This window comes from Chelonia mydas, chromosome 2 (genome assembly GCF_015237465.2).
Source record: "Chelonia mydas isolate rCheMyd1 chromosome 2, rCheMyd1.pri.v2, whole genome shotgun sequence".
NCBI lineage: Eukaryota > Metazoa > Chordata > Testudines > Cheloniidae > Chelonia > Chelonia mydas.
The window spans coordinates 29,147,294-29,172,878 of NC_057850.1; the positions used below are offsets into that span (position 1 = coordinate 29,147,294).

Here is a 25,585-nt window from a genome sequence, read left to right on the forward strand (position 1 = left end):
GGATTGTAGTTTCCTCAGGAAGTCAGTGGTGTCTCGAAGGTAGCTGGGAGTGCTGGTAGCATAGGGCCTGAGGAGGGAGTCTACATAGCCACACAATCCTGCTGTCAGGGTGCCAATGCCTGAGATGATGGGGCGCCCAGGATTTCCAGGTTTATGGATCTTGGGTAGTAGATAGAATATCCCAGGTCAGGGTTCCAGGGGTGTATCTGTGCGGATTTGGTCTTGTGCTTTTTCAGGGAGTTTCTTGAGCAAATGCTGTAGTTGCTTTTAGCAACTCTCAGTGGGATCAGAGGGTAATGGCGTGTAGAAAGTGGTGTTGGAGAGCTGCCGAGCAGCCTCTTGTTCATATTCCGACCTATTCATGATGACAACAGCACCTCCTTTGTCAGCCTTTTTGATTATGATGTCAGAGTTGTTTCTGAGGCTGTGGATGGCATTGTGTTTCGCACGGCTAAGGTTATGGGGCAAGTGATGCTGCTTTTCCACAATTTCAGCCCGTGCACGTCGGCGGAAGCACTCTGTGTAGAAGTCCAGTCTGCTGTTTCGACTTCAGGAGGAGTCCACCTAGAATCCTTCTTTTTGTAGTGTTGGTAGGGAGGTCTCTGTGGATTAGTATGTTGTTCAGAGGTATGTTAGAAATATTCCTTGAGTCAGAGACATCGAAAATAGGATTCCAGGTCACCACAGAACTGTATCATGTTCATGGGGGTGGGGGGACAGAAGGAGAGGCCCTGAGATAGGACAGCTGCTTCTGCTGGGTTGAGAGTATAATTGGATAGGTTAACAATATTGCTGGGTGGGTTGAGCGAACCATTGCTGTAGCCCCTTGTGGCATGTAGTAGTTTAGAAAGTTTAGTGTCCTTTTTCTTTTGTAGAGAAGCAAAGTGTGTGTTGTAAATGGCTTGTCTAGTTTTAGTAAAGTCCAGCAACGAGGAAGTTTGTGTGGAAGGTTGGTTTTTTATGAGAGTATCCATTTTTGAGAGCTCATTCTTAATCTTTCCCTGTTTGCTGTAGAGGGTGTTGATCAGGTGATTCCGCAGTTTCTTTGAGAGCGTGTGGCACAAGCTGTCAGCATAGTCTGTGTGGTATGTAGATTGTAATGGATTTTTTACCTTCAGTCCTTTTGGTACGACTAACACGGCTGTTACTCTGAAACCTATATTAGAACTGATTTTCCATCTTCTATTATAATTATATATTTATTATCTGCAATACAGGCATTAATATGATTTGAAAAGCAGTGAGTCTTTGTCATTCTCTCTTTTAATGGGACAGTACTTTTCTGTAAGTCTGAAATTCTACCCTTAGATTACCCACAGACACCTAACTTCTGCTCTATACAAGACAATGAAATAGATAAGGTTCCTAGGCAAGCTGTACCAAAAGATAGCATGGTAGATCTAACAGTACAAGAAACATAAATTTCATTATTTGTCCCTTCAATGACTTCAGCTAAAGCTAAATAAGTATGATTAACTGATTCCCCATTGTTCACACTATGAGCATCTGAAAGGAGCTCAGCAGGTATAGAGGTTTTTCTTGGAGTTTGTTTATTGCCAATCCCAAAATAAAATTGGATACTACTAATAAAGATTTAAAACTAACAAAGAATAATCATCTGTCTTCAATTCCTGCTAGTGCTAAACAAGACCACACAATTACATCCTGTTTCAGATTCCTAAATCAACCAATACTATCAGGAAACTACACACAACAAAGTGTGTGTGTGTGTGTGTGTGTGAGTGAGGGTATGTATACACTACGAAATTAGGTCGAATTTATAGAAGTCAGTTTTGTAGAAAGCGTTTTTATACAGTTGATTGTGTGTGTCCCCACACAAATGCTCTAAGTGCATGTAGTCGGCGGAGTGTGTCCACAGTACCGAGGCAACCGTCGACTTCCGGAGCGTTGCATTGTGGGTGGCTATCCCACAGTCTCCGCCGCCCATTTGAATTTTGGGTAGAAATCCCAGTGCCTGATGGGGCTAAAACATTGTCGCAGGTGGTTCTGGGTACATATCGTCAGGCCCCCGTTCCCTCCCTCCCTCCATGAAAGCAAGGGCAGACAATCGTTTTGCGCCTTTTTTCTTGAGTTACCTGTGCAGACGCCATTCCATGGCAAGCATGGAGCCCGCTCAGCTAACCGTCACCGTATGTTTCCTGGGTGCTGGCAGACGTGGTACTGCATTGCTACACAGCAGCAGTTTATTGCCTTTTGGCAGCAGACAGTGCAGTATGACTGGTAGCCATCATCGACATAGTCCTGGGTGCTCTTTTAACTGGGCGCCTGGGCAAACATGGGAGTGACTCAGTCAGGTAATTTCCCTTGTTTCGTCTCCTGGCGATTGAGTCCTACGGGCAGTGCACTATCTTTTAACCTCCAGCTAGCAGAAGATGATGGCTAGTCGTCATACTGCACCGTCTTCTGCCGAGCACCCAGGAGATGGTGATGGCTACCGGTCGTACTGCACAGTCTGCTGCCAGCAAGATGTATAAAGATAGATGAAGTGGCTCAAAACAAGAAATAGACCAGATTTGTTTTATATTCATTTTCTCCTCCCTCCCTCCCTCTGTGAAATCAAAGGCCTGCTAAACCCAGTTTTGAGTTCTATCCTTGAGGTTTTCAGTTCTATCCTTGAGGGGGGCATTCAGTTTCTCGCAAAGCCACCCCCTTTGTTGATTTTAATTCCCTGTAAGCCAGCCCTGTAAGCCATGTCGTCAGTCGCCCCTCCCTCCGTCAGGGCAACGGCAGACAATTGTTCCGCGCCTTTTTTCTGTGCAGACGCTATACCACGGCAAGCATGAGCCCACCCAGATCACTTTGGCAATTAGGAGCACATTAAACACCACGCGCATTATCCAGCAGTGTATTCAGCACCAGAACCTGGCAAAGCGATACCGGGCAAGTAGGCGACGTGATGAGGACATGGACACAGACTTCTCTCAGAGCACGGGCCCTGGCAATGTGGGCATCATGGTACTAATGGGGCAGGTTCATGCGGTGGAATGCCGATTCTGGGCTCGGGAAACAAGCACAGACTGGTGGGACTGCATAGTGTTGCAGGTCTGGGACGATTCCCAGTGGTTGTGAAACTTTTGCATGCATAAGGGCACTTTCATGGAACTTTGTGACTTGCTTTCCCCTGCCCTGAGGCACAAGAATACCAAGACGAGAGCAGCCCTCACAGTTGAGAAGCGAGTGACAATAGCCCTGTGGAAGCTTGCAATGCCAGACAGCTACCGGTCAGTCAGGAATCAATTTGGAGTGGGCAAATCTGCAGTGGGGGCTGATGTGATGCAAGTATCCAACGCAATCAAAGATCTGCTGATAACAAGGGTAGTGACCCTGGGAAATGTGCAGGTCATAATGTATGGCTTTGCTGCAATGGGATTCCCTAACTGTGGTGGGGCCATAGATGGAACCCATATCCCTATCTTGGCACAGGAGCACCAAGCGGGCGAGTACATAAACCGCAAGGGGTACTTTTCAATAGTGCTGCAAGCACTGGTGGATCACAAGGGACGTTTCACCAACATCAACGTGGGATGGCCGGGAAAGGTACATGACGCTCACATCTTCAGGAACCATGGTCTGTTTCAAAAGCTGCAAGAAAGGACTTTATTCCCAGACCAGAAAATAACCGTTGGGGATGTTGAAATGCCTATAGTTATCCTTGGGGACCCAGCCTACCCCTTTATGCCATGGCTCATGAAGCCATACACAGGCAGCCTGGACAGTAGTCAGGAGCTGTTCAACTACAGGCTGAGCAAGTGCAGAATGGTGGTAGAATGTGCATTTGGACGTTTAAAAGCGCGCTGGCGCAGTTTACTGACTCGCTTAGACCTCAGCGAAACCAATATTCCCACTGTTATTACTGCTTGCTGTGCGCTCCACAATATCTGTGAGAGTAAGGGGGAGACGTTTATTGCAGGGTGGGAGGTTGAGGCAAATCGCCTGGCTGCTGGTTTCGCACAGCCAGACACAGGGTGGTTAGAAGAGCACAGGAGGGTGCGGTGCGCATCAGAGAAGCTTTGAAAACCAGTTTCATGACTGGACAGGCTATGGTGTGAAAGTTCTGTTTGTTTCTCCTTGATGAAACACCCCACCCCTTGGTTCACTCTGCTTCCCTGTAAGCTAACCACCCTCCCCTCCTCCCTTCGATCACCGCTTGCAGAGGCAATAAAGTCATTGTTGCTTCACATTCATGCATTCCTTATTCATTTGTCACACAAATAGGGGGATCCTACCAAGGTAACCCAGGAGGGGTGGTGGAGGAGAGAAGCACCAGGAGGGTGGTGGAGGAGAGAAGGACAAAGCCACACAGCACTTTAAAAGTTTAAAACTTTAAAACTTATTTCAGAGTAACAGCCATGTTAGTCTGTATTCGCAAAAAGAAAAGGAGTACTTGTGGCACCTTAGAGACTAACCAATTTATTTGAGCATGAGCTTTCATGAGCTACAGCTCACTTCATCGGATGCATACTGTGGAAACTGCAGAATTCATTATATACACACAGAGACCATGACACAATACCTCCTCCCAACCCACTCTCCTGCTGGTAATAGCTTATCTAAAGTGATCATCAAGTTGGGCCATTTCCAGCACAAATCCAGGTTTTCTCACCCTCCACCCCCCCACACACAAACTCACTCTCCTGCTGGTAATAGCCCATCCAAAGTGACCACTCTCTTCACAATGTGTATGATAATCAAGGTGGGCCATTTCCTGCACAAATCCAGGTTCTCTCACCCCCTCACCCCCCTCCAAAAACCACACACACAAACTCACTCTCCTGCTGGTAATAGCCTATCCAAAGTGACCACTCTCCTTACAACGTGCATGATAATCAAGGTGGGCCATTTCCAGCACAAATCCAGGTTTTCTCACTCCCCCACCCCCATACACACACAAACTCACTCTCCTGCTGGTAATAGCTCATCCAAAGCGACCACTCTCCCTAAAATGTGCATGATAATAAAGGTGGGCCATTTCCAGCACAAATCCAGGGTGACCACACCACACGATCCATCGTCTACAGCCAAGCTCTGCGATACAACCGCATTTGCTCCAACCCCTCAGACAGAGATAAACACCTACAAGATCTCTATCAAGCATTCTTACAACTACAATACCCACCTGCGGAAGTGAAGAAACAGATTGATAGAGCCAGAAGAGTTCCCAGAAGTCACCTACTACAGGACAGGCCTAACAAAGAAAATAACAGAACGCCACTAGCCGTCACCTTCAGCCCCCAACTAAAACCCCTCCAACGCATTATTAAGGATCTACAACTTATCCTGAAGGATGACCCAACACTCTCACAAATCTTGGGAGACAGGCCAGTCCTTGCCTACAGACAGCCCCCCAACCTGAAGCGAATACTCACCAGCAACCACATACCACACAACAGAACCACTAACCCAGGAACCTATCCTTGCAACAAAGCCCGTTGCCAACTGTGCCCACATATCTATTCAGGGGACACCATCACAGGGCCTAATAACATCAGCCACACTATCAAAGGCTCGTTCACCTGCACATCCACCAATGTGATATATGCCATCATGTGCCAGCAATGCCCCTCTGCCATGTACATTGGTCAAACTGGACAGTCTCTACGTAAAAGAATAAATGGACACAAATCAGATGTCAAGAATTATAACATTCATAAACCAGTCAGAGAACACTTCAGTCTCTCTGGTCACGCAATCACAGACATGAAGGTCGCTATCTTACAACAAAAAAACTTCAAATCCAGACTCCAGCGAGAAACTGCTGAATTGGAATTCATTTGCAAATTGGATACTATTAATTTAGGCTTAAATAGAGACTGGGAGTGGCTAAGTCATTATGCAAGGTAGCCTATTTCCCCTTGTTTTTTCCTAACCCCCCCCCCCCCCCCAGATGTTCTGGTTAAACTTGGATTTATGCTGGATATGGCCCACCTTGATTGTCATGCACATTGTGGGGAGAGTGGTCAGTTTGGATGAGCTATTGCCAGCAGGAGAGTGAGTTTGTGTGTGTGTTCGGGGGAGGGGGGTTGGGAAAACCTGGCTTTGTGCTGGAAATGGCCCACCTTTATTATCATGCACATTGTAGGAGAGTGGTCGCTTTGGATGAGCTATTACCAGCAGGAGAGTGAGTTTGTGTGTGTATGGGGGTGGGGGGGTGAGAAAACCTGGATTTGTGCTGGAAGTGGCCCACCTTGATTATCATGCACATTGTAGGGAGAGTGGTCACTTTGGATAAGCTATTACCAGCAGGAGAGTGAGTTTGTGTGTGTGTTTTTTTTGGAAAAAAGCGGGGGGGAGGGGTGAGAAAACCTGTATTTGTACTGGAAATGGCCCACCTTGATTTTCATGCACGTTGTAAGGAGAGTGGTCACTTTGGATAGGCTATTACCAGCAGGAGAGTGAGTTTGTGTGTGTGGTTTTTGGAGGGGGGTGAGGGGGTGAGAGAACCTGGATTTGTGTTGGAAATGGCCCAACTTGATGATCACTTTAGATGAGCTATTACCAGCAGGAGAGGGGTGGGAGGAGGTATTGTTTCATGGTCTCTGTGTGTATATAATGTCTTCTGCAGTTTCCACAGTATGCATCCGATGAAGTGAGCTGTAGCTCACGAAAGCTCATGCTCAAATAAATTGGTTAGTCTCTAAGGTGCCACAAGTACTCCTTTTTTTAAAAAACTTATTGAATGCCAGCCTTCTGTTGCTTGGGCAATCCTCTGGGGTGGAGTGGACGGGTGGCCGGAGGTCCCCCCACCGCGTTCTTGGGAGTCTGGGTGGGGAGGCTATGGAACTTGGGGAGGAGGGCGGTTGGTTACACAGGGTCTGTAGAGGCGGTCTGTGCTCCTGCTGCCTTTCCTTCAGCTCAACCATACGCTGGAGCATATTGGTTTGATCCTCCAGCAGCCTCAGCATTGAATCCTGCCTCCTCTCATCACGCTGCTGCCACCTTTCAGCTTCAGCCCACCACTTACTCTCTTCAGCCCGCCACCTCTCCTCCCGTTCATTTTGTGTTTTCCAGCACTCTGACGTTGTCTGCCTCCATGCATTCGTCTGTGTTCTGTCAGTGTGGGAGGACAGCATGAGCTCAGAGAACATTTCATCACAAGTGCGTTTTTTTCGCCTTCTAATCTTCACTAGCCTCTGGGAAGGAGAAGATCCTGTGATCCTTGAAACACATGCAGCTGGTGGAGAAAAAAAAAAAGAGAGAGTGGTATTTAAAAAGACACATTTTCTAGAAAAATGGCTACACTCTTTCACGGTAAACCTTGCTGTTAACATTACATAGCACATGTGCTTTCGTTCCAAGGTTGCATTTTGCCTCCCCCCACCACGTGGCTAGCCCCTCACCCCTCCCCGTGGCTAACAGCGGGGAACATTTCTGTTCAGCCACAGGCAAACAGCCCAGCAGGAACGGGCACCTCTGAGTGTCCCCTGAAGAAAAGCACCCTATTTCAACCAGGTGACCATGAATGATATCACTCTCCTGAGGATAACACAGAGAGATAAAGAACGGATGTTGTTTGAATGCCAGCAAACATACACTGCAATGCTTTGTTCTACAATGATTCCCGAATACGTGCTACTGGTCTGGTGTGGTAAAGTGTCCTACCATGGTGGACGGAATAAGGCTGCCCTCCCCAGAAACCTTTTGCAAAGGCTTTGGGAGTACATCCAGGAGAGCCGCAAATGCCAGGGAAAATTAATCATTAAACATGCTTGCTTTTAAACCATGTATAGTATTTTAAAAGATACACTCACCAGAGGTCCCTTCTCTGCTTGGCGGGTCCGGGAGGCAGCCTTGGATGGGTTCGGGGGGTACTGGCTCCAGGTCCAGGGTGAGAAACAGTTCCTGGCTGTTGGGGAAACCGGTTTCTCCGCTTGCTTGCTGTGAGCTATCTACAACTTCATCATCATCATCTTCCTTGTCCCCAAAACCTGCTTCTGTGTTGCCTCCATCTCCATTGAAGGAGTCAAACAACATGGCTGGGGTAGTGGTGGCTGAACCACCTAAAATGGCATGCAGCTCATCATAGAAGCAGCATGACCCGGAGTGGCTGTTTGCCTCTCTGGTTTTCTGGTAGGCTTGCCTCAGCTCCTTAAGTTTCACGCGGCACTGCTTCGGATCCCTGTTATGGCCTCCGTCCTTCATGCCCTGGGAGATTTTGACAAATGTTTTGGCATTTCGAAAACTGGAACGGAGTTCTGATAGCACGGATTCCTCTCCCCATACAGCCATCAGATCCCGTACCTCCCGTTCGGTCCACGCTGGAGCTCTTTTGTGATTCTGGGACTCCATCATGGTCACCTCTGCTGGTGAGCTCTGGCCAGTGTGGCAAGCTGCAGGTGACCATGCAAACAGGAAATTGAAATTCAAAAGTTTGTGGGCCTTTTCCTGTCTACCTGGCCAGTGCATCTGAGCTGAGAGTGCTGTCTGGAGCGGTCACAATAGAGCACTCTGGGATAGCTCCCGGAGGCCAATACTGTCTAATTGCGTCCACAGTACCCCAAATTCGACCCGGCAAGGCCGATTTAAGCGCTAATCCACTTGTCAGGGGTGGAGTAAGGAAATCAATTTTAAGAGTCCTTTAAGTCGAAAAAAAGGGCTTCATCGTGTGGACGGGTGCAGGTTTACATCAATTTAACGCTGCTAAATTCGACCTAAACTCCTAGTGTAGACCAGGGCTGAGAGAGAGAGAAGAAATACCTATGGTAATGCCCCTTTAGAGATATAAATGGGTGGGGGTATGCTTTGTGCTGGTTTGGTTTTGTTTAATTTTAAATCATTAGTACACGTAACACTTTGCTTAACTTAATCCCAGTTCTCACAATAAAATAAAATACAAATTTAGAGATATAAATACTAAAAATCAACTGGAACCACCATGTGGCACTGAAGAAAATAGCATGTTTTTATGTTATGCCAATGACATCTTCTAGGAGCTCTCAGAATTGACCAGGCAGGATTTCTAATCCTTTCAGATAGTGATAGCGATATTCAAGAAAAAGCAGAGGAAAATCAAGGTGGACCAGCTCACAGCAACAACCCTGATCGAGAGTTCAGACTCAGATGTTAGATTTTGTAGAACCTGTGCAAACTTTTGTTATTTAGGTGAAAGAAAACTTTGTCCAGATGGACCAAAATACCATCTCAAAAGTCAAACAAATAAGAGAAGACATATTTAAACTATAGTTGAAGTTATATGAAAACACCATTAATTACTGTACAGTGTGAGATTTCTGTGGATTTGGGGAAAGTAGCGAAAGGAAAACATCCTGGGAACAATGTGAAATTTGTCAGATGGAAAAAGAACATTTTTCACACATAAACCTTGTAGTGATGTAAACACTTGGGGTTATATTCCTCTTTGATAAACTCAAGTAATGCCTGTCAACGCAGCTTGGCAAAATTGTAAGGCTTATGGGCAAGAAAGAAATCAAGAAATTGTTTTTTGTGTATAATAGTCATTGCTGTGGTAAGGAGGGTGAATAGAATTTGTGCCTGAGCTTGTATATTTTCATATGACTGAGTCTTAACATTTATAGGAGTTTTATGTATGCAGGTGAACCTACACCATTTATTGCTGATTCTTTGAATTTTGAATCAATTTTGAAACACCCCATTTTTATATAAAAAATGTATGGAAAGCAGGTAACCAAATTACAAGGTGTTTAATTTATTTCATTTCCCCTTCCCCTTAATCAAATAGAACAAGATAAATAGAGCATCAATTTAGGAAATACGTTGAGTTATAATACAAAGACAACATTGATTGTGGTTTATGCTCATTATAGAGGTGCCCAACTTAAGAGGGAAGGAAAAGCTATGAAGATCTTTAAATTTGGGAATTTCTAGACCCAACTCTTAGGGAAATGTATTACCTATTTGTTTCTGGCAGCACCCACAATTCACTAGGCTCCGTACAAAACCAAAAAAGGGTTCCTATCCTGTAGTATTTATGTTCTAAGAAGGCAGAGTCAGAGCACAGGGGAAAGTCTACAATATAAACCTCCCTCATGCATAGACACACAAAACCCTGCAAAGATACACATGCCAGTAATTTCACTCAGTTCAATGGGAGTACTCATGTAAAATGTTAGATTCAGGCACGTTGGCAGGGCAAAAATGGCCAGGTGATGTTGGCAGTATCCTTATATTACAGAAGAAATATTATTTTAAATAAAACATATCTAGACTTTTCCTCCAAATTTTCCCTAAACTTGGTATAATCAGCTAGCTAGTTTCTTAAAAATGTCAGAGTAGGCATTGATATTCAAGTATAGCATGTAATATTAAATAGCCAACATCATCTAAAAAACAGTTCTAATATTTAGAATAATCAAATTTTTAACATCACATTGCTTACTACAGTTAAAGAACAATCATTTAATCCAAATAATGGTTGTTGCTCTAAGATCATATAGATGTAATGTTGCCAAGATTTGCACAGTATAATAATTTGGGAATATGAATATTAGAAAAATAACCATGATCCAAGTTAACAATCCTGTGAGAATACCCATTGGAAAGGGGATGAGGGAGAAGGGTTTGATAGAGAGAAACTCCACAAGAATCTCCTTGCAAAGATTTCCTGTGATTGTTCTGTCAGGAGGTTTTCAACCTCCCACATTCTCCCTTGTAGAGTAGGCAGTGGTTTTGTCCATAGTCTTACTGATTTTTCTGATTTGTTTCAAGAGGCCAGGGTTTGTGCATGGATGGCCTGTGCATGTGCAAAAAGTATTGGGGTGTCCTGCCTATATGTGTGTGTGTGTGTGTGTGTGTGTGTGTGTGTTTAGTGAGTGGGTGGGTGGGTGGGTGGGGAGAGGAGTCGTGAAAAAATTAATAGCAACTCATCCTGCATTAACTTTATGCTCTGTTCCTTGTAGGGCTTGATGGAGAGCTAATGCATTTCCACTGTGCATACCCCAAGCACTTCTTAGCCTTAGATAATCCCCCTGCTCTGCACTGAGCTCCCCATGGGATCTTGGTTGGGTGCTGGAGATGGCAGTGTCACAGAAGTGGGTGAACATTTACCCCATGTGCATGGGGGAGATCAATTTAGAGGAAAAAAAGATCAAGGCCCATACATACAATATCCTGAAATATTATATCTAGAACTACAGTAGAGCCCAATCTTGCAAATTCTTTAATTATGCTATTAGTCCTTACTAACCTGAATAGGTTCAGTGACTTCAGTGAGCTAGTTGTACATAAGGAGGAGAAATGGTCTTTTGGTTAAGGCACTAGCCTGGGACTCAGGAGATCTGGGTATGCTTCCTGCCTGTGCTGTATGTTTTCTGTGTGACCTTGGGCAGTTCACTTAATGTAAGTGGCTTGGCTCCCCATGTGTAAAGCGGCATAACAGTATTCACTTTCTTTCACACTATGCCTGTCTGGTCTATTTAAACTGTGTTTGGGCACAGATGGTGCCTGAGTTTGTACAATGCCTAGCACAGTAGAGCCCTGATCTCTGTTAGGAATTGTAGGCATTATTGTAAAACAAATAATACTTCTCATGTGAACAGGGTTTTGCAGGATTGGGTCTATAATGATTAAAACATATTATAACAAACAATTGTGAGGAGGTGAGTAGAGAGCACTTTGTCCCCCTCTTTATTTTTGAACAGTTTCGTGAAATGATACTTGAAGATCTGATCCTGCCAAGATTCATACTTAACATTCATAACTTGATTAGGAGTTTTGTGTACAGAAAGCAACTCAGATTCATGCCCTGTATATTATTAATTGTTATTAATAATAAACAATGTACTGTGATAGTCATTTGCTCAAAATATGTAATTTTGTTCCAGATGTGAGTGCATGGTTATGGAGAAAATGTTTGATAACTCTAGGAATAAAATTGATATTTATTTGCTGTTTCAACAGAAATTGAAAAGGAAAGCTGTGGGGATCCTGGAACACCATTGTATGGCATCAGAGAAGGGGATGGATTTTCCAACCGGGACATTTTAAGGTTTGAGTGTCAGTTTGGATTTGAACTAATTGGAGAGAAATCCATTGTGTGTCAGGAGAACAACCAGTGGTCTGCAAACATACCAATTTGTATTTGTGAGTACCAAATGCTTTTTTTAATGCAACATATGTTACACTGCCCTTGAGTAATTAATTACTTGTGTGATTAATTGCAAAGTTAGTGCAATGTAATTATTTTTTCTGGCATGGAGAATTTACTTTTGTTTAGTGAGAGCTTCATAATATATTTATGCCAAATATACATTCTATGACCACTTAAAATATTTTTTCTCTTCTTTCCTCTAGCAGTTATTAAAAGGAAGTATTATTATGTGCCTACATATAAAATGTTATTGTTAACATACTGTATTTTCTAGGAGGCTGTATATTTTATGTGTAAGATATTTTTATAGTAACTATTATAAGTTGATGAAATAAATTAAGTTAGTAGTTGCTGAATTGCAGTCAAAGGCATTTAAATTATTTACAGAAGTTTTCCATGCATTATGCATGAATATATTTTAGAACTTATATGATCATAGAGATGTATATTTCAGTTGTCTATCAATGATATTATGCGGAATAAACTTCACCAATTATATATATATATATATATATATATATATATATATATATATATATATATATATATACACTATATATTTGTAGTAACCAACATATCTCTCTCTTAACATTTACATAAAATAGTATGGCCCAAGTATATTAAGAGCATCATCACTCACTTTCATCATTGTAAGTTAATTTAATATTGCTTAAATGGTGTGGTTAAACATGAAATATTGTCTTGATAGCAGCAAAATAAGCCTACCCTTACTTTGTGGCTAGTTTAATTCTTGTGCTTATGTATGCGCTACAAATGAGAATGGCAGAATTGACCTTCTGACTCTTAATGTACTCAGTGAGAGGTTTGTTCATCTAATCAGTTCCCTAAAGCAGAAAATAAGTGGTGCCAAAAGATTAACAACTGTTGAACATGGGTAAATCATGAGGACTGCTGTGGTTTCCAGAATCCGTTACTGTTCTATGTCGCCTGGGGTGTTGCTTTCAGCAGGAAGCCTGTAGAGACAAAGGGAGTGCGAAGTTACCTAAAAAAGAAAACCAAATTGATAAGTTCTCCTTTGGCTTCTTAGCTGGTCCCAGAGACATTGGCTTTTTCAGTTGAGATAATAAGCACATCTTAAAGACATTTTAGGAAGAGATGATAATATGAGACAATTCTCTTGAAAATAGGTTCTATTCTGTTCTCTAATTTCCTTCTCTCTCTTTTGATAGTTCCTTGCCTTTCTAATTTCACTGCACCGATGGGAACAGTTCTTTCACCTGATTACCCAGAGGGATATGGAAATAATTTAAACTGCATCTGGACAATAATCTCAGACCCAGGGAGCCGAATTCATCTCTCTTTTAATGACTTTGACTTGGAATCTCAATTTGACTTCCTTGCAGTTAAAGATGGTGACTCTCCAGATTCTCCAATACTTGGTACTTTCACTGGTGCTGAGGTTCCTTCGCATCTTACCAGCAATAGTCATATCTTGCGTCTGGAATTTCAAGCTGACCATTCAATGTCAGGACGTGGCTTTAACATCACTTATAACAGTGAGTAGTCTTTCAATGTGGACTTTTAAAGTACATAAAACCAATTGTGTGGTTTGTCTTCTCCCTGAGTACTTTGCTTGAATCCTGCTTCCCCTCTCTTTGTGTTTTGTCTTAGGGTATTTCTAGACTTCAATCACTGCGATTGCAACTTGAGTAAACATTCTTGTGCTAGCTGTAATATAGTTAGCTTCAGTCCTGGACTAGTGAAACTGGTCAGCTCATGCTTCAGCATAGGCTAGCCCTGAAAGTAATTAGCTAGGGTTATGAGTGGGCTTGTACAGCCTGGCACTACTCAAACTCACACAGCTGCATTTTCACAGCTCCAGTACTCAAGCTAGCTAGAATGAAACTAGGTCAGATAAATCTGATCAATCTGCAGTCACGGCCTGTGACTATAGTCTAGACATACCCTTAAACTGTCAGTCTGTCAGCCAGCTGGTAATACCAGGCAGGGGACAAGCTGAGACTGCAGCCTACTGTGCAAAACATGCTTTTTATACTATTATCCTTCACTTCCATCCCTCCCTGTTTATCTGTTTCATCCGTATCATGTCTTACCATAAATGTAGAATGTGAGCTCTGTCATGACAACACTGTCTCCTTATTACCCATTTGTACAGCTCCTATTACAATGGGGCCCTGATCCTTGAGGAGTTCCCACCTGCTACGCGGATACAAATAATGCGTTAGCATAGTCTGTATTTCTTATCCTTTGTTGTATTTTGGGCTCCTTCACTACGACGTATTTCTTCTATTGCTTAAGGGCCCGATCCTGCAATCACATAGTATTGAAGCTACTGTTTTACTACCGTGAGTAAAGGTTGAGTTCTCACATCTGAGTTGTTGTCACTTAAGTAAAGCCTAAAGCTACCCCATGTGAGCAAATGTTCACAGGATGGTTTCCTAAGGCTTTCATTCTGCAAAGACGTATGAATTTTCTTAACTTTATGCACTGCAAGTTGTCCTGGATCTTTTGCAGGATTGGTGTCTAAGATTGGGGTATAACCACAGTCATAACTATTCATATTTTTCTGAAGGATTTAATTTGCTTGTTTACAACTACTTCTCTGTACTAGGATTACAGCCGAAAAGGGAGATGCAGAGCGATTAGCACATTACAACGTCTTCTTAATTATATTTTTCTCAGGGACAACAGCACTTCATTAAACATTGAGAAAGCTGATGGTTTAATATTTCAAGGTCTTATAAGTATAGCTGTTAGAAAAGATGTCTATTCATACGGACCTTTGCTAGGGTTCCCTCCCGACTCTGAACTCTAGGGTCTGACCTGCTCAGAAACAGACTATCAGAAAGGTATACTACGAATTGAAGTAGAAAGGGTTTCTGATATTCTGTGAAAGCTTTTGCACATCCTGTTACTGTGTATTCACTGCTTGACTACTGTCAGGGTTCCCTCCCCACTCTGAACTCTAGGGTACAGATGTGGGGACCCGCATGAAAGACCCCCTAAGTTTATTTTTACCAGCTTAGGATAAAACTTCCCCAAGGCACAAACTCTTTGCCCTTGGAGGGTACACTGCCACCACCGAGTGATTTAATAAAGAATCAGGGAAAGGACCACTTGGAGTTACTGTTCTCCCAAAATATCCCCCCAAGCCCTTACACCCCCCTTCTTGGGGAGGCTTGAGAATAGCATCCTAACCAATGGGTTACAAAGTGATCACAGACCCAAACCCCTGGGTTTTAGGACAATAGAGAAATCAGTCAGGCTCTTAAAAGAAACAGAACTTTATTAGAAAGAAAAAAGGTAAAAGAAGCACCTCTGTAAAATTAGAAGGGAAGCTAATCTCACAGGGCAATCAGATTTAAAACACAGAGGATTTCCCTCTGGGCAAAAACTTTAAAGTTACAAAAAGAAAACCAGGAATACACCTTCCTCTCAGCACAGAGAAAATCACAAGCCAAAACAAAAGTAAACTAACGTATTTCCTTGATAGTACTTACTAATTCTAATGGAGTTGGATTGCTTGCTTGCTTGATCTCTCTCCGGCAAGCACACAGAACAGACAGACGAAAGCCTTTCGCCCCCTCTAGATTTGAAAGTATCTTGTCCCCTTATTGGTCCTTTTCGTCAGGTGCCAGCCAGGTTACCTGAGCTTCTTAACCCTTTACAGATACAAGGATATTGTGCCTCTGGCCAGGAGGGATTTTATAGTACTGTATACAGGAAGGTTGTTACCCTTCCCTTTATATTTATGACAGCCTTGCTGAAAGAGTGCTGTTTTTTGTCAACACTGAGCCTAAGCAATTAATAACAATGTGTTTACTGCCTTTCCGAAGTGACACTGGTGGCGAATACTGTCACTAATAAGTTGTCAAAGTGTAATTAAAGTTAAATTAGCTGTGACATATGTCATAGCAACTTGCTATATAAAACTACTGCCTTTGGTTCTTTATCTCTTTCTATTTCAGACTGTGTCTTTCTTTGACTGAAGTGTCTATTACACATCTTATTAAAACTAAATTTATATGAGATTATTCTATTCCTAGGGATTTATATAAAGGAGATTAATAAATTAAGTTACATTTTCTAGTGTGTTCATATATCTATATATTTTCTTTAAAAGTACATTTGAAGTATCTGAAAGAATTGCAAGCCACCAGTGGAAGATTTTTGTATGTTTTTAAACTTGTAGAACTTATAACCAGCCTTAAAAACAAAGAAACAAATAAAAAACACCAACTTTCCTGGGAGTCAAGCATGCCAACTTTCATTCCCCCAAAATTTTTTATATTAAAGTGATGAATCCTTAAAAGAGGAAAAGACATCCTGAGAAAAGTCCATGCTATTGTATATTAATATGCAAACTATCATATCATTCCCAAGTAGGGGTTTTTTTTTAGGTAAAGCAGATTATGTGCAAACTCACATGGGCTCTCCTGAATTTACTGTAAGTATAATGGTGGGGGATGGAGAGAAGATTTGCTCTCTGCCAAGAGCTAGAAAAAGTCCAATCTGAATTGTAATAGGAACCTTTAATTTATAGAGGATTTTTCCATTATGTGTTTTTTTTTTGTTTTTCCAAGTGATTAAAACTATTTTGAATTGCTAGACCATGGGCCTGGTTCTCCTCTCACTTTTACGCCTCTTGTACCCTGGACTTACTTCAGTGATTTAAATGGAATTGAGCCTGATGAGAGTACAGAATCAGGGACCCTATTTTTAGGCCTGTAGATATTTCATGCACTTGAGATAAGTCTCTATCTCAAAAATTTAGATGGCTCTGTTGAAAAAGAAGAAGAAAGAAAGAAAACCAAACAAAACAGAATTGGAATCTATGAAAAGAAAAAAGGGGAAAAATGGTGGGAAAAGAGAGTGCTTTGATTATGATGTGCCTCAGGACATAGCAATCATTTAAAGTATGTGTGAAAATATCTGAACATTTGCTCATATATGTGAAAACAATGAGAACATTACCTTAGTAACCTCTACTAAATGCATCTATTGGTATATACTTTACAATAATATTGTTTAAAATAATATTTTAAACCTTTTATATATATTAAAACTTAAGCTTTTCTCCATTTTGAAATAGATTTTAAATGTCTATATTTTAAAATTCTTCCTTATGATTATGTTAAAGTAGAATTTGTGGGGGCTGGAGGAGGGCAAGGGAGAGCAAAAGGGCGGCTCTTCAGTTAACATTATGCTTGCAAAAGAAAGAAGTGAGAGCAACCCCACATACCATGTCAATTTTTTCTCCAGTAGTGGCTCGTGTTGCAGTCTGATAACTTACTGAGACATCCTTTCTACAAAGTGTGAGCATAAAAGGTTGCTCTGAAGGCCCATCATAGTGGTATGAAGAAAATTCCTGTTAGTTTGAGTGTATTATTTCATTTGTAGTGTTCCATTTTCCCCTAACACTTATGCTGTATATAAGTCTAATCATTTTCAAAGCCAATGTTTCTCTCCTCTTCCTTTCAATATCATATTTTATTTCGCAGAAAAAAGTACAAAGTGTTCATTCTTTGTAGGCTAAACTAATACCACACTCAAAGGAGGATTTCTTTTATGTGTTACTTGAAGAAAGAAAGGCGGTTCCTTATCCACATTTGGGGGGAGTTAAAGGGACCTGCAAGATAAGTACTCAAAACTGATTTCTAAGTAATATTTCTAACTGTCTCTATCTTCTGTGCCATATTTTGAATTCTGTAAATGTGAGATCTCTATATACTGACTTTTTTTTCTGCAATAGCTTTGGTCCAGAGTATTTTTATTGTTTCACTGAAAAGAAACTTTGTTGTGTCACATCCTTTTGGCCTATAGAATTTTTACAGCCCCCATTATAATAAACAAACAACAATTTATGCCCATTCTAGCATATGTCTGTTACTCCTGGGGGAATTCTGCGCCACTGCATGTGTGCAGAATTCACGTCCCCCACAGATTTCTTTGCTTCCCCACAGAAGAATGACTTTCTGACACAGAAGCAAAGGGAAGCTGCAAGAGCAGGCACACACCACTCCCTAGCTATGCAGGTACATCATTTCAGGCACCCGGAGCAGCCGGCAGAGAGGTAAATCACCGCAGGGCAGGGACACCCCAGGCAGTGGCTCCTACCCTGAGCTGGGATCAGCTACTAGTCCTGCTGGGCTGGAGGCAGGAGAGGAAGGGACTTCCTTCTCCCCAGCAAGAAGTAGCTGGGGCTGTATCAGACCTACTCTCAGAAACCTTCCCCAGCTGCAGGAAGCTTAGCATCCTCCCCTGCTTCCTGCCCCCATGACTCCTCAGCTGCAGGGAAGAGGGGTTGCTGTTTGGGGAGCTGCTCCCTCATCTTCCCAAGCCCCGTATATCTGGACCTTCATACCTCCCCTCGTACACCCAGAAGCCCCCAAGCCCTCCATATCCAAAGCCCAACCCACTGAACCTCAACCCCTGCATCTGGAGTCCCCCTACACCCAGACCCCCTGCCTCCAGACCCCCACCCCTGCACCCCAGACCACCTTCCACTGAGCTCCCTGCACTCAACCCCCCACTCCTCCACACTACCCTGAGCCCCCACATCCAGACACCCATGCCACTGACCCCCAACTAGCGGCACCCAGACCCCCACCCCACAAAACCCCACTCCCATGGCACCCAGACTCCCCCGCTGAGCCCCCCACACTCAGACCCCTCTGCCGAGTCCCAAACACCTTCACCTTGAAGCCCCTACAGAGTCCCATTGCCCCTGCACCTGGAACCCCTCCAACAAGCCTCTGTGCACTGAGATCCCCTACAACCTAGACCCCTACAGAGTTTCCTGCACCCAGATTGTCCCACACAGAATCTTCTCACCCCACACCTGGATCCCCCGCGCACTGATCCTCTTCACACTTGGATCCTGCCTGATTGAGCCTGCCTGCCCCACACCTGGCACAGAGGGGTAGGGCCCCAAGGTTTTTTCTGTGGCAGGTCCAAGCCCTGTGCTGTGTCAGGGTGGGGTGCAGCCTTACTGCTGAGTCTGTGTCCCAGGTGTGGCGGGCTGCAGGATTATCTCCCACCTTCATGCAGCCAGTGGCCTGTGCTCCCCACTGCCATGCTAGATCCTCTGCATTTATTTATTGACATTTAAAACTTGCAGCATTTTGCAGAATTTTAAAATATTGTGCACAGAATTTTTAATTTTTTGGCACAGAATGCTATTAGGAGTAGTCTGTATGTCATCTAATGCATTTGGAATCTGATACCGAGTCTATTGAAGTCAGTGAACAGACTCCCAATGACTTCAGTGGACTTTGAATCAGGCCCATAGAGACTGGTAGATACAAGTGATTGGCTAAAGGAATAAAGTGGGATCCACTAAGCATCAAAGTGCTCAACCTCAAACAGGACCCTTGGGCCAGATAAACAGAATTCCAGGGAAAACAAAGACCTTTAATTTCCCCCCTATTAGTTTTGATGGTCCCATGTTTACAAGGCTATGCTTTGTTTCATTCTCTGTGTGTGCATTCTCTGTGAGTTAATGGAGTGACAGAGAAATAGAGTTAATTTTATATGTTCGCTTAAAAAAAATGGAAAAGTGCGTGTGAATTTTTTATGAAGTGAAAATTAATGGTTGATCATTGTCCTGGTAAAACCCTCCCTTTTATTTAAAAGTGGATGACTCTCCAGATGGGGATGGGGTTCTGGTCTGCACATCTCACACCTGTGCGAGTAGTAATACCATCTGCTACTCTAACTCTCAAAGTTCACTTTGCTTCTGGTTCAAGCATGACTGACTTCTTTTGTGTAACATCTCTACAGTGGAGAATGGATCCATATCTGTAATACTAACAAATGCGGAATACTCTTTTACTTTCTTGCATAATACCCCATATTCAGATGTCAGAGTACTGTCCTGGACAGAAGGATAAATCCCTGAAATAGCAAAATGTAATTGGTGTTATGCTGTATGTTGGCATGCTGGTGAGCATAAATGTCATGAAAACCAGATCTACTCTGTATACTATTGATATGTCTGAGCCTTCTTGAGAAGGTTAGGGTTAGGGTGGCTTACGAAAGCTTATGCTCAAATAAATTGGTTAGTCTCTAAGGTGCCACAAGTACTCCTTTTCTTTTTGCGGATATAGACTAACATGGCTGCTACTCTGAAACCTTCTTGAGAATATATTTCTCAATATCAAATGCCGATTTAAGGATATGCATCTGTGTCTGTCCTTTGTTATAGTATATAATACTGGGGTTATATTAATGTTATAGTAAGTGAAAAAAGGTAGCAGTCAACCTCTTCACTAAAAGTACTGACTGTACATAGTTTGTTGTGGGTGAAAAAAGATCTATGTGCAATCCCAGCAATTCCTGCTTATTTGAATGACATGAAGCCATACAATATATCCATATTTTCATCCCCAGGATTTACAATATTTCCCAAGTCAAAAATTGAACATTTTTATGGCATTTTGTGTTGCCTGATTATTATGGTTCCTACTATTTTTGTAAACAACATCTAAGAAATCTTGTTGCTAAATGGTAAATCATGTAAAACATTCTACTTTATACCAGTATATCTTTAAGGAATGGGAAAATGACATAGATAGGTCTAATTAACTTCTGCCACAATATCTGCACTTTTTTTTTTTGTTTCCTTAGAACATATAACATTACTACAGTTCTATTTAGCAAGAAATATAAAACATAGTTTACCCTTGCGTATGAGCTGGTTAAAGCGGTTTAACCAGAAGGCTGTTTGCTATTTTTCAAAAATATCTTCAGTTGAAAGATACTTATGCCATATAGATAGAATATTTGTATACCCAAAGGATCTCAGGAAATATGATGATAGATATAGTATGAGAGCACTAATTAATTTCAAAACTTTTTAAAATAAATATTCACTGAACTTTTTAAATGAATTTAGTTTGCTTCCTTTTGGGTTAGTTTTCTGTGGAGAACATTTGGCAAGGAGGATTGTGGAAAGTAGATTTCCAAATTGCTTGTGTGTATATCTGTGCGGGAAGTTCTTGAACATTTATGTAATCATGGAAGAGAGCAAAACAATGATTTATTTTGGCCAATCACAATTAAACAACACAGCTTGCATAGTGAATACTGTCAGAGAACTGTCCATGAAAAATCCATGCAATGTAAAAAAAATCACCAAAAAAATCTGTTTCAGTACAAAATAAATTCAGTGAAATTGAGATCTACTTACTGGTATTTTTTAGCAGGAAAAATATGGTGAAATTAATTTGGATGAATTATTTGTTGCATATTATTCTCTCAGATCTAATCTGAAGTCATGCCCATGTATTTTCCTAGTTTTGTGCCCACTCACCAATTGTTCTTTCAAGCCAATTTAACTATGTTTCTGTCTAAATGAGAAGTGTTGTTAGATCTTATAGTGTCAGACTGCTTAACACTACAAGTACCTTCTCTTCAGCAAATTATCCTATCTTGCACCTCCCCAAAAACTCATCCTCCTTCAAGTACACCAAAATACACAAAATAATAATTTACAGTTACTGTCTGTCAGCTTGAATAACATTATGTCCAGTGATGTAAATTTTCCACACAAAATTATGCTAAAAAGTTGTATGGAATGCTCTTCCATATAAAGAGAAAATCAAAATAAGCCATGAATAACAACTCTGTATGTTTTCTTCTAAGGGTATGGGTCTAAGGATAGTTAGGCCCTCCTCTGATGTGTGTGTGAATGAGTGTTTGTTTTTGTACGTTCAATATACAGTTTATTCAGTAACAATAACAATGAGCCATCCTTACTATCTCATATGGACATGTATAGAAAAATAACTCTCCTTTCTGCATTTGCCTTGTAGGTACTGCTTAACCTTTTAATCTAAGGGCTTATCTAAACTAGAAAATTTTGCTGCTTTAATTATACAAATGTAATTAAGATGGCAAACTCCATCACAGTGTGGTTACAGCTATACCAGTATAAAAGTCCTTATCTCACTATAAGTTATTCCAGTTCCTGAAGCAAAAGAAGTTATACCAGAAATAAGACACATTTATACCAGTATTTCTGCTTCCACTCTAGCGGTATGTCTACACTACAAAATTAGATCAGTTTTATAGAAGTCGATTTTTAGAAATCGATTTTACACAGTTGGTTGCATATGTCCCCGCTAAACGCATTAAGACGACAGAGTGCGTCCTCACTACCGTGGCTAGCATCGACTTATGGAGCGGTGCACTGTGGGTAGCTATTCCACAGTTCCCGCAGTCTCTGCCACCCATTGGAATTCTGGGTTAAGTTCCCAATGCCTGATGGGGCAAAAACATTGTCGTGGGTGGTTTTGGGTACATGTCGTCAGTCGCCCCTCCCTCTGTGAAAGCAACGGCAGACAATCATTTTGCGCCTTTTTTCCATGCCTACACCATACCACAGCAAGCATGGAGCCAGCACAGATCAGCTTACTGTCACCGCTGCTGGTGTGTCCTGGGGGCTGCTGTCAGCAGATGGTACAGTAGGACTGCTAACCGTCATCATCCGCTGCAACTCTGCTCTCCGACTCTTGTAAATGAGCTCAGTCTCAGTAGCAAATTTCTCCATGTTGTCGTCATTCACCGCTTCCGCTGCAACTCTTCTCTCCTGGTGCCATGAATCCACCTTGCAGGTCCTCTTGTCGTTCTGTATAAATATCTATTCTCGTGGCATCCGTCATCCACTGCTACCGCTGCAAATCTGCTCTCCTGCAGATACCATACCACGGCAAGCATGGAGCCCGCTCAGCTCACCGCTGCTGTTGTGAGCATTGTAAACACCTCACGCATTATCTTGCAGTATGTGCAGAACCTGCAAAAGCAGGCGAGGAGGCAATGAAGCGCGATCACGATAGTGATGAGGACATGGACACAGACTTCTCTCAAAGCATGGGCCCTGGCAATTTGGGCATTACGGTAATGGTAATGGGGCAGGTTCCTGCCATGGAATGCCGATTCTGGGCCCAGGAAACAACACAGACTGGTTAGACCGCATAGTGTTGCAGGTCTGGGATGATTCCCAGTGGCTGCAAAACTTTTGCATGCGTAAGGGCACTTTCATGGAACTTTGTGACTTGCTTTCCCCTGTCCTAAAGCGCAAGAATACCAAGATGAGAGTAGCCCTCACAGTTCACAAGCGAGTGGCAATAGCCCTGTGGAAGCTTGCAACGCCAGACAGCTACCAGTCAGTCGGGAATCAATATGAAGTGGGTAAATCTACTGTGGGGGCTGCTGTGATGCAAGTAGCCAACGCAATCAAAGATCTGCTCATATCAAGGGTAGTGACTCTGGGAAATGTGCAGGTCGTAGTGGATGGCTTTGCTGCAATGGGGTTCCCTACCTGTGGTGGGGTGATAGACAGAATGCATATCCCTATCTTGGGACCTGACCACCTTGGCAGCCAGAACGTAAACCACAAGGGGTACTTTTCAATGGTGCTGCAAGCACTGGTGAATCACAAGGGACATTTCACTGACATCAGTATGGGATGGTCGGGAAAGGTGCATGACGCTCGCATCTTCAGGAACTCTGGTCTGTTTGAACAGCTGCAGGAAGGAACTTTTTTTTGGTCTGGGAAGTAAGTTCCTTCCTGCAGCTGTTCAAACAGACCAAGTGTCCTACCATGGAGGACAGAATAAGGCTGTCCTCCCCAGAAACCTTCTGCAAAGGCTTTTAGAGTACCTCCAGGAGAGCTTCATGGAGATGTCCCTGGAGGATTTCCACTCTATCCCCAGTCATGTTAACAGACATTTCCAGTAGCTATACTGGCCGCGAATGCATCCCAAGTCTTTAGGGCAAATTACTCATTAAACACACTTGCTTTTAAACCCTGAATTATATTTACAAAGGTACACTCACCAGAGGTGCCTTCTCCGGCTTCATGGTCCGAGAGCCCACCTTGGGAGGGTTGGGAGGGTATTGGCTCCAGGGTGATGAACAGTTCCTGGCCGCCGGGGAGAAGGGATTCTCCGCTTGCCTGCTGTGCACTATCCTCAACCTCCTCCTCCTCCTCATCTTCCTCATCCACAAAATCCTCATCCCTGTTTCATGAGATTCCCTACTTTCAGGTGTCCACGGACAGTGGTGGGGTAGTGATAGGGCCCCCATCCCTAGAATTGCATGCAGCTCATCATAGAAGCAGCATGTATGGGGCTCTGACCGGAGTGACCATTTGCCTCCTTTGTTTTTTGATAGCTCACCTGTGCACTTTAATTTTCACGCGGCACTGCTGTGTGTCCCTGTTGTAGCCTCTGTCCATCATGCCCTTGGCGATTTTGGCAAATATACTGGCATTTCGTCTTTTGGAATGGAGTTCTGCCTGCATGGATTCTTCTCCCCAGACAGCGATCAGATCCAGTACCTCCCGTTCAGTCCATGATGGAGCTGTTTTGCAATTCTGGGACTTCATGGTCACCTGTGCTGATGAGTTCTGCATGGTCACCTGTGCTGATCAGCTCGCCACGCTGGCCAAACAGGAAATGAAATTCAAAAGTTCCTGGGGCTTTTCCTGTCTACCTGGCCAGTTGTCATAAATATAAAGGAAAGGGTAACCACCTTTCTGTATACAGTGCTATAAAATCCCTCCTGGCCAGAGGCAAAATCCTCTTATCTGTAAAGGATTAAGAAACTCAAGTAATCTAGCTGGCACCTGACCAATAAGGGGACAAGATACTTTCAAATCTGGGGGGAATGGCGGAAGGCTTTGTCTGTCTGTCTGTGTGATACCTCTGCCGGGGACAGATCAAGGAAGCAAGCAATTCAACTCCTGTAGAGTTAGTAAGTAATCTAGCTAGAAAATGTGTTAGATTTTCTTTTGTTTTGGCTTGTGAATTTCACTGTGCTGGAGGGAATGTGTATTCCTGTTTTTGTGTCTTTTTGTAACTTAAGGTTTTGCCTAGAGGGATTCTCTATGTTTTGAATCTGACTGCCTGTGAGATTATCATCCATTCTAATTTTACCAAGGTGCTTCTTTTACCTTTTTTCTTTCTAACAAAGTTCTGTTTCTTTTAAGAGCCTGACTGATTTCTCTATTGTCCTAAGACCCAGGGGTTTGGGTCTGTGATCACTTTGTAACCAACTGGTTAGGATATTATTCTCAAACCTCCCAGGAAACGGGTGTAATGCTGGGGGAATATTTTGGGGGACTAGGAACTCCAAGTGGTCCTTTCCCTGATTCTTTGTTAAATCACTTGGTGATGGCAGCATACCTCAGCCCAAGGACAAATAGAGATTTGTGCCTTGGGGAAGTTTTAACCTAAGCTGGTACAAATAGGCTTAGTGGGTCTTTCATGCGGGTCCCCACATCTGTACCGCAGAGTTCAGAGTGGGGAAGGAACCCTGACACCAGTGCCTCTGAGTTGAGAGTGCTGTCCAGAGCAATCACAGTGGAGCACTCTGGGATAGCTGCCGGAGGTCAATACCATCGAATTGCATCCACACTACCCCAAATTCGACCCAGCGCTAAACCCCTCACCGGGGAGGAGTACAGAAATAAATTTTAAGAGCCCTTTAAATCGACAAAAGAGGCTTGGTTGT

The 25,585-nt window shown here is 42.8% G+C and overlaps 1 protein-coding gene across 2 annotated transcripts in view; it reads left to right on the forward strand.

Moving 5' to 3' along the window:
• The window catches only part of CSMD3 (CUB and Sushi multiple domains 3), a 1,174,472-nt gene that overhangs the window by 655,287 nt on the left and 493,600 nt on the right, over positions 1-25,585 (forward strand). For both annotated transcript variants that reach the window (XM_037892097.2, XM_043539165.1), the window contains 2 exons: positions 11,896-12,078; positions 13,276-13,602. In XM_037892097.2, coding sequence (XP_037748025.1) covers positions 11,896-12,078; positions 13,276-13,602 — 510 coding nt within the window. The remainder of the gene's footprint in view (positions 1-11,895; positions 12,079-13,275; positions 13,603-25,585) is intronic.